This window comes from Coniophora puteana, assembly GCF_000271625.1.
Source record: "Coniophora puteana RWD-64-598 SS2 unplaced genomic scaffold CONPUscaffold_8, whole genome shotgun sequence".
Lineage (NCBI taxonomy): Eukaryota > Fungi > Basidiomycota > Agaricomycetes > Boletales > Coniophoraceae > Coniophora > Coniophora puteana.
Window position 1 is genome coordinate 1,814,784 of NW_006913060.1, and position 8,795 is coordinate 1,823,578.

The 8,795-nt window shown below is 50.9% G+C and overlaps 3 protein-coding genes across 3 annotated transcripts; all 3 read right to left on the reverse strand.

Annotated features, from left to right (window-relative positions):
• Positions 1–1,642: 1,642 nt before the first annotated feature.
• On the reverse strand, positions 1,643–2,632 carry CONPUDRAFT_74298 (uncharacterized protein; the record flags this gene model as incomplete). The annotated part of the gene is made up of 5 exons (XM_007771656.1): positions 1,643–1,757; positions 1,884–1,903; positions 1,978–1,990; positions 2,294–2,364; positions 2,402–2,632. The coding sequence occupies 5 exons, from the start codon at positions 2,630–2,632 to the stop codon at positions 1,643–1,645; spliced, it is 450 nt and encodes a 149-aa protein (XP_007769846.1).
• A 1,055-nt stretch (positions 2,633–3,687) lies between these two features.
• On the reverse strand, positions 3,688–5,650 carry CONPUDRAFT_166637 (uncharacterized protein). The gene is made up of 3 exons (XM_007772123.1): positions 5,568–5,650; positions 4,833–5,500; positions 3,688–4,776 (listed from the first exon to the last, which is right to left on the reverse strand). The coding sequence occupies exons 1-3, from the start codon at positions 5,636–5,638 to the stop codon at positions 3,815–3,817; spliced, it is 1,701 nt and encodes a 566-aa protein (XP_007770313.1). The 5' UTR covers positions 5,639–5,650; the 3' UTR covers positions 3,688–3,814.
• Positions 5,651–6,415: 765 nt separating this feature from the next.
• On the reverse strand, positions 6,416–7,448 carry CONPUDRAFT_126465 (uncharacterized protein). The gene is made up of 3 exons (XM_007772124.1): positions 7,319–7,448; positions 7,010–7,269; positions 6,416–6,936 (listed from the first exon to the last, which is right to left on the reverse strand). The coding sequence occupies exons 2-3, from the start codon at positions 7,166–7,168 to the stop codon at positions 6,469–6,471; spliced, it is 627 nt and encodes a 208-aa protein (XP_007770314.1). The 5' UTR covers positions 7,169–7,269; positions 7,319–7,448; the 3' UTR covers positions 6,416–6,468.
• Between the last annotated feature and the right edge of the window lie 1,347 nt (positions 7,449–8,795).

The following is an 8,795-nucleotide window of genomic DNA, read 5'->3' on the forward strand; positions in this document are numbered from 1 at the left end:
TTGCTATTGATGAATGCATCGATGAGCTCGGGTCTGACGATGCTGTGGACGGAAATGCGTACCCTTTGTTTTGGATGTCAGCGCGGACCAAAACCGATGATGTTGACCAAAGACGTTATTGTGCTGACGTTGCACTCGTCCAGACTAGGGCGTAGGGCGGCATTGCGTGGGCGCGCATGACTGGCACCTGCTCAATGCGAACGTTCAAACATTCAAGTCTACTTTCACTTCCCAAGTACATACTCCTCCGTACTCAAGTAGACCAAGTTCACGCCCGCTGCTGGGAATGATGGTGTGAAATGTGAGAGCTTACAATTCCATACTCCAGGCGTTCGTACGCAAAACAGATAACAAGAACCATGTAATTTGGGGGAGATGGCATTCCGTGAGCAAGGAAACGTGATTGAATATTGAATTGCAAGTTGGAGAAGTAAAGAGAAAGATTCAAGCATGATGTGAGATGATGTTCTCCGTCGACTAAAATACACCTGTGACCGCGGGACAGTTCATGCATGGAGTCAGCGATGCAACCATTCCAATCCCCGCCGGCTTCTGCCGACGCGGCCCCACACTGTCTTCCTTCACCAGTTTCACTCCCTTTAGAAGGGAAAGACGCCAGCGCCAAAAAATGTGTCAGCATGTGCGCTTAAATCCCCACTGTTCCTCCGCTCTAACTGACATATTAAACATTGCCTCTCAATTGAATTTTAGCTTATATTCTTCGTGTACACTAGAATACATTGCATACACAAGACAAGCACGTTTGGCCTTTGGTTTTATCAAGACCTTGGTTGATTTTGGGATAGAGTATTCATTTCTGCGATATTCTCATGAGTCATTCAATTTCCATGTCCTACAGCCCGATCAGACACACACCGTCGAAGATGACACGGTAGCAGTCTTCACACATGTTGGCATCCTCCTGGTTGGTCATGAACGTGTTCTCGCATGTGTTGCATCGTCTTTTGAATGCAGACCCCTTCGGTAGAGGTCCTCGACGCATGGGTATGTAATCATGCGCTCGTTTCCTGTGCTTTGTGAGCGCAGACGGATCCGCAGCGCAGTGGTCGCAGTCTGGGCATTCGTATGGTTTGAGGCCAGTGCTTTAGATATCAAGTCAACAAATAAAGGAAAACGTCAAGTCAGCATTAATGTGCGCTGTAGGGGAGCGGTGCGGACTCACTGCCTCGCGTTGTAATGGATATCCAGTGCCGTTTTCTGTCCAGCTTCAAAGCGACAGTCATCCATAGGACAAACGTAGCGTTTGGGAGCTTGAATGGAAGACATACTGAGTTTGATGGGATATCGAGTTGGAGGGACCAGGACCAGGACTCTGATCCTTTTAACATCCAGTGTATAGGCGGACGAGTGCAGACATGAGAGTCATGAAGGCGCGCGGACATACATTGGCAGAAGATGGCGGACGAAGTCCATGAAGTCCAAGCAATGTGTCCGCCGCAATATTGTCCACACCGCGGACTCGGAACACTACGAGGTGGGCAGCTGCTAGCGATTATGCACTGCAGGACACATTTTAATGCGCAACCCACCAATTTATCAAGCTTTCGAGACGATTAGGGACATACCGACATTTTTCACTGAAACTTCGGGGTAGATCTGCATTGGTCATTACATGCCACTTCTACGCGCTATCCGCTGACCACATCGCCACAATAATGTGCCCACACGCGGACGACCATTGAAAGTGGACTTTCTCTCCATTTGTCTGCGAGTATGCGGGCTCTGGATCCTGTGATCTATATGAATAGGAAGAGGAGATGAAAATGACAGTCCGGCGCTTAATAGAGCGCTTGTCACCTGCGGCAACTACCGATCCGCAATTTAGCCATCAGCTTCGCGTGACGTATTGCTGTATCACTGACTGTGCGTTGTCTGCTACTTGCTACCGGAACAGTTGTTTAATATTACACATCCAAGCCAATATTCATTCAAAAGTAAGTATTTTAGTACACGTACGGGAAACAACATACTGAGAAGAAATGATTATAGCACAGATGATAAGGATTATTGACCCGAGCGCGAACGATCTGACGGTATCGTAGAAACATTCCGTGTGCAGCATTCGGATCCATACATGTGTAGCGCCGGAGTCTATTGTGGTCGGTAGTGTACATAAGGTCCGTCATCAGCCTGGCCTCACCTTAACACTTAGTTCGAAGTCACTAGGACGGCATCGCGAACTCGCCCGTATTCCACATCTCCGAGGAGGTCTTGAGAATCTCACCACATGAGCTCATACCTTGTAATTAACGCTGCGGATAAAAGGACGCACCCTGTATGTAGGACTAGCATGATACCCATGGAGAGTTGGATCTTGAGAGGAGGTCGCTTGATAGACACCGCCTTCGCACAATGGTATGACATTGTGTGTATTTCTCACAACAAGATGGCTTGGATACTGAGTATTGGCTGACGAAATGCCGCCACTGATTGTTGAGTCTTGAGTGCGAGCAGATAGAGACAGGGCGTTGAAGTTCGGGGATACCGGGGACACAAGCGGCCTGCCTGCCCGTACCGTTGGGCCTCCAACAGATGAGGTATCGGCAATGCAGTTGTCAGCTCGAAGGTGCTGGTAATGGGCCTTCCATGCCTCACTCCCTGCAAAAGTCATGAAGCTGAGTGGGGACGGCATTCAAAAAAGCTAGATGGAAGCTCACTATAGAATTCTTCGTAATGCACTGCTATTTCGGCACTGGATATATTGTGAGCGTTGTGGCAGTGTCTTCGGATAGCGCTGGGGTCAGGCCCTTGCTTCCCGCAAAGTAGACATCTGAAGTTGTTGATGTGAAGGCTGGAGGAGAAATTTATACGCGTCAGTTGGCCACTAACGTCGACAAAGTCTGAGGGGTGACAAACTGAAGGCGGTTGATATGTACACGGGCGTCCCTGGCGCTGGTAAAACGCCTAAGACAAGTGGTGCAGCAGTGGCATTTGTCCTGGTATATGATGAGCTATGTAAACCCACAGACGTAGAAGTAAGGTATCGTACCCTGCGACACTGAGGAGGCATGATGAAGTTCGAGAAAATGTTCTCTAGTAGAAAGCATGGTAGCTGACAGGCCCATGCTTTATAGGTCGCAAACGATGGAGTGGACGAACAAACACATTGTGGACCACAGTTGAAATAGGCATAAGACTTCCTCAGAGCGAGTGCTTGTGAGGAACTGTAGGACGGACACCACAGGAAACCCTCACGGTCGACCCAACCAGCTGCCTGGTAAGTAAGGGGTTCGAACCAGGGAGTTGGCCAGTTCAAGCGCCTAATCGAATGAAGAAGTGGAAGTGCCCAGGTAGACACAGGAACGCGGACTGTGCGGCAACACCGCGATCGGCCTTTGACACGCAATTTTGCCGAAGACGTGTATGTCATAAACATGTCCGTACCAAGTCGCGGAGCGCCCACGGCTCTGGACAATGGAGATCCCATTCAGATTAGGTATTTTCGTAAATAAAGTTCTGGATGTATCCGGGATAGTTTTGGACAGTCACGGCTGCTGAGTGGGAAAAGGTCTGATATGTCGCGGGAAAAGAGGCACTAGGGGAGCAAGAGAGCCATGCCCGGGACAAGCTGCAGATAATAAGTTCGTACCGCGAAGTCCACTCGGATACTCAATGCACAACCTCCACAAGTTGCACCATCCCAGCGAGGTATCCTCGTTTGTTATCGCCCTCACCATTGCTATCATCATTGTCAAGGAGGAGCGTGAAGACTAGTCTGTGTCGAGTTTTGCGTATATTCTTGTGCTCGTCGCAGAGGATCGGCCGACGCAAAGAGTGAAGCAATAGTAATTCCTTACTTGTACTCTTCTAACTCCTCTTCGTCCATATCGTCCAAGGGCCAGTTCGTCTCGATCACAGCGTACGTCTCCTCCGTCGTCTCTTCGTCCTCCGCACATGCCTTCAATGTCATCTGCTTCATCTCCTGACCGAACGCTTTGGCTTTCTCGTAGTGAGCGGCGGGCACCCAGGTCTCCTCCCCGTAGCCGACCCCGTCCATCAGCATCCTCTCACCCATTTCTGCGTTCCCCAGTGCCTCATACAGCTGAACCGCCGCAGCTTTCTCGTCCTCTGTGAACACCACCGGACATGGTGTGCCGTCATTCGCGAAACTCGCCCAGCCAAACACCATATCCATCAGCGCATACAGCAACTTGATCGTCTCACCCTCCCACACAGCAGTTGCATGATTGAAGATGCGGCGACGGAAGGTATTCAACGGATAGACCAGACCCTTGTGGTGGATCCTGTTGTACGCGGCTGTGCTCAGGTTGTAATGGTAGTGAACAAGACGACGACGAAGGAGCTCCATCTCCCATTCTTGCTCTTCTTCCGGTAGCTTGTCGAAGTCGTCCGGTAGCTTAGGCTCGGTCATCCCTCGAGAGACCTCATCCTCTTCATTCTGGATGACGTCGGGCATACCGGCGTGGAGGAAGAGGGGTAGGACAGCAGCGTGCTGCCAATCCAACACGCTAAGGATCTGCAACCCGCTGGAATCTATCGAAATCTTGATATTGCTATCGGTGAGGTCGGGGTGGCGGATGCAGAAAGTGTTGAGGGAGTCGTCGTCTGGCACGAGCGACGGTGCGAGACAGAGATAGCGACGAAGGTTATCAGCGTGGTCCGACGGTGGCTGCTTCTCGTAGTTATAGTACTCCCTTCGGAAGCGTTGATATGGTGCCCTTGGTGAGCCAAACTGGTCGAGGTAGGCGAGCTCTTTCTTAGCTCCCGTGACGAGCACCGATTTGGCGTCTTCATCTATGGTCATCGATTGATTAAGAAGAGGCCGAAGAGATAGGAGAAGTGCGACGTACATGGTCCTCGGAATACGTCCAGTTGTTCCCTCCGTCCATACCACAGCGGTACCGATACATCAGGGCCCATACAAAATCGCTCCTTTTCGAGTGATTTGCTCTCGATCTGCTCGTCGAGTGGGATGCCTTCACTGTCATCCTCGAGCGGGATGCCCTCGTTCCCAGAAAGCTCCTTCAGGTCTCTGGCATAGTAGATGCTCCCGCCAGCAGGGAAAGACATGGACATCATAGTAGACTCAACCTTTGCAAGCTGGTCCATAAGTGAGATAACTTCACCTTCCTTGAGGTCGAACCATATCTGGCTCAAGTCGACGCCTTCAGCGTACTCCATTAGAATGTATTCCGCCTCGGCCTCGTTCTTTGACGTAAATGAATACGCGTAGACCTTGGGAATGGGGAGCCCTTTGAAACGAAGGAAGTCCATGGTAGCGACTTCACTGGCGAGAGTGTACGCCTTGGGAATTAGGATGGGATACGGGATGCGAGCGACGAGCTGGAAGCCGGTGTCTAAGGTGATGAGAAAGGTACAGTTGAGGCCACCCTCTCCAAGCTTTCTAAAGTCGACGATCTCTTCAGTCTTGCAGGGCAGTGCCTTAGTGATAATTTTAAACAGTCCGGGGATGTCAAAGACGCGCCTGCGTTCTCGGAGGCGAAGGGCGTTGTTGGCACTGCTCGGAGTATGTCACATTACGAGTTAGAGTTAGACAAAGACGAGACAAGATGTAGGAGACTTACAGGAAACGCCCGGTGGTGTAGTTGAAGAGTTCGCTCTCCAGATCCTTCATGAGAGACTTCGGGTCTAGCATATTGGAGAGTCGATGAGAAGGTAGTCGACTAGTCGCGGTGGTGATGTGATTCCTCGTGAAAGGGGGCTTGAGCGAAGAGAGTGGGCAGCAAGGACGACGCAGAGACTCCGAGGAGACTCCGGCTGCAAGGAGTCGGAGGGAAGGGATTTTAGAACACCAAAGGCGGAACATGCTGATAAATGGTGGGGGCAGGATCCTACATGCCGATACTAAGAGTTAAGGAGGTTATCCTAAAGCGCGGGGACTAGTGGATTCTGAATCCTTAGGGGCTTAATTCCTTTCTTGGTCGTATTCATAGTCCGATTCAAACTCATAGTGAGTAGTTGATGTCCGACTCCATGTCAGTAATAGCTCCGACGAAGCTGAAGCTTGAAGACAGTTTAGGACCGGGAACTGCGAATGGTTCAAATTTCTCTAGCGCTGTCCTCCGATCGACTGCCCGGTACTCTACAGATCTACCCACAAGTAATGGATCACCCACCTATGGTTATGGGCAACTTCATACAATGTATGGTTGAACATTGCCCATTTGACTTTCTGGCAACAAGTGGGATGAAGAAGAGAAAGTAGTGGCATTGTTAGTAGGTTCGATAAATCCAGCACTTATCGAGTACTTATCTCAAGCGCTAGACAGCCATAAGATCTCCCGATCCGGCCCGCAATACTGTACACCTGGAAATCGATACACACGATTGTAGGTTATTACCCCTTCACCACAAGTTATTCCACGCTGTATTTCTCTTGCAATGTATCAAGAAAACATAGCGAGTCTATGGTAGAAATAAAAACTGCAGATCAGTTAGACTGAACTCCGAAGATCCCTACACAACCTAACGCAACAGTCCAACTTGCCGCCAATATACGACCCACTTCACGACGTCCGCTTGACCTAAACTCTCCATTTCGGTGCTCAAAACAACCTTCGAACATAATTTCAACTGCGAGCAGTCCAGCGACGGAAGTCCAAATGAATCGCCACTGTCCGCGTTCAAAGCGAGACCGCGGAAGTACGGGAGCAGCTGAAGCGCGCGAATGCTGCTATAGTCGTTGCCATCGCCATTCGGTTGGACGCGCGGAATACTGCTCGCATCATCCGATAGAGCCGCGAGCTTGGATAACCATGCGTCATACGTCACGAGCGGTACGTCGAGCGTCGAAGCGAAACGGCTTGCAAGCGACGAAAACATAACAGGCTGAGGATGAACAAGATGGACGATACTGTCCTTGGGTTTCGAACTCGAGAGAGTCAGATCCACAAGGACGGATGCAGCTGCTGATACAGGTATCCACGATGCGGGCTGTTCAGCGCTCAATCAGCCAACAAGCGTCTACGCTATATATAGTTATAAGCGCTCATCAGAAGACGCTCACCTTGTCCTGTGTGGGGAAGCAACCCATAGCCTGCGACGCCTGGACGAGCGCAGGGAACCACTCCTTCGCGTTCCACGCTCCATTTCCACTTGTGCCACAAAGCTGCCCCACGCGAGCTATCAAGACGTCTAGCCCGGGGAAAGCACCAGCCATATGCATGAGAAAGCGCTCGGCAACCCACTTTGACTCGGTGTACCCGAGTCCGGCGGCGACTTCTGCTTCGATGGGTGTCTCACAGAGAGGTTGTCTATCTCGTACATCTGAAGGGAGATCAGAAGATGTAAACAAGATTGTGGCGCAACAGCGCACTTTGAAATACTCCAATTGAGCTCGTGAAGATAAATCTCGGTGGTGCCGGAAGATGCGATGACAGGGAGAACCTGACAAGGTTCTGTGTAGCCTGGATGTTGTCTTCGAACGAGTCGAGACCGAGGTTGAAGTTGACGCTCCATGCTGTGCCTCCATTTAGCACACACTGTCCTACCTGTAATCAAAATCACCTACCGTTGTGAATAATATGTGTCACGCTCCTAAGCATCTACTCGTTCACCGTCAGCTAACGGCAATATCTAGCTCGCACAACACATACCTCGTCGTATAGATCTAGTCTTAACCCAAGATAGTCGTCCACCAGATCGCCTTCCAGCAACGTCACCTTATCCATCGCCACGCCCTCGTCCAAACCCGCCTGCACGAACCCTCGTCTCTGGCGCGTCCGAATATCTTCCCTGGCATGGCTTGGCCTATTGAGCGCAAATACGTGCCTCACCCGAGAGTCTTTTATGAGCACGTCCAGGATGTGGCTGCCCAGTCCACCGGTCGTCCCAGTGACAAGTACCACGGTGCCGTCGCCTTTGAGTCGCCCGTTCGCAGAGGTCGTCTCTCGCGTAGGAACATCCCCTGTTATATACTTCTCCACCATTCCGCGCATCGATTCCACCCGCTGGGAGATTGAAATGACCCCGGCGTCTTCCACATTACCGCGGGCAGCTTCTACCAGGAAGGCCGAGAGCGAATTGATGGTCGGGTGCTGGTACACAACGCTTTCGTTGATTTTCCGCGTATTGACGGATGCGGACGCGGACTCGCGCAGGGCACGGAGGATGGTGTTGCGGATCCACGTTGCCTGCAGACTGGCAGTGGTCAGTACCAAAGAACATTTAGTAGCAGAGACAGCTGGAGGTAATACCTATCGCATCCAATTTGGAACAAGTCAACGTCGCCTCCAACCTTAACCCGCTCTCCCTTAACCTTGGCAGATAGCACATTTTCCACAACCCTCCGTACAAACGTGCTTGTCAGCTCCAAGCTCCACTCGGCGGCGGCTCGATGCTGCTTTGCGCGCTCCGATGCGCGGCGGCGTACGGAGCTTCGATCTCATCAGCGTAGTCGCTGAGGATTGCCTGCCTCCGTGCGGTGTTCTTGGCCGTGTATGTGAATGGATTGGATGGGCTGCTACGATGATCATCTATAAACTCATGATCAATGCAACTTTGAAAACCGGCGGTTCCTCAGAAAGCAAGGAAAAGCACAGACTTCCTTGAAGATGCGCGAGTGTTGCGGAGCGTATTTGTTCATGGTTTCGACAGTCGGCCTGTTCAGTGTTCAGGTTAGCCAACTCGTTGTAGTTGTCCCCACAATGGCGGAACGCACCAGATCAGATCACGCTACTTATATAACTTTCACAAACTTAGTCGTAGTGCCCCAGACATCCCCAGCAATAGTCTCAGACTTCAGTAAGGTGAATTAATGTGAATTTGACTTTTGTGTGCCTGTTGACTCTAGA

Excerpts from the sequence above, each read along its gene's own strand:
- CONPUDRAFT_166637 (XM_007772123.1), bottom strand. The coding sequence starts at position 5,638 with ATGCTAGACCCGAAGTCTCTCATGAAGGATCTGGAGAGCGAACTCTTC. Across the intron at positions 5,501-5,567 it reads TACACCACCGGGCGTTTCCT|TGCCAACAACGCCCTTCGCC; the intron begins GTAAGTCTCCTA and ends TACTCCGAGCAG. Across the intron at positions 4,777-4,832 it reads GGACGTATTCCGAGGACCAT|ATGAAGACGCCAAATCGGTG; the intron begins GTACGTCGCACT and ends CGATGACCATAG.
- CONPUDRAFT_126465 (XM_007772124.1), bottom strand. The coding sequence starts at position 7,168 with ATGCATATGGCTGGTGCTTTCCCCGGGCTAGACGTCTTGATAGCTCGC. Across the intron at positions 6,937-7,009 it reads GCTTCCCCACACAGGACAAG|CCCGCATCGTGGATACCTGT; the intron begins GTGAGCGTCTTC and ends AGCGCTGAACAG.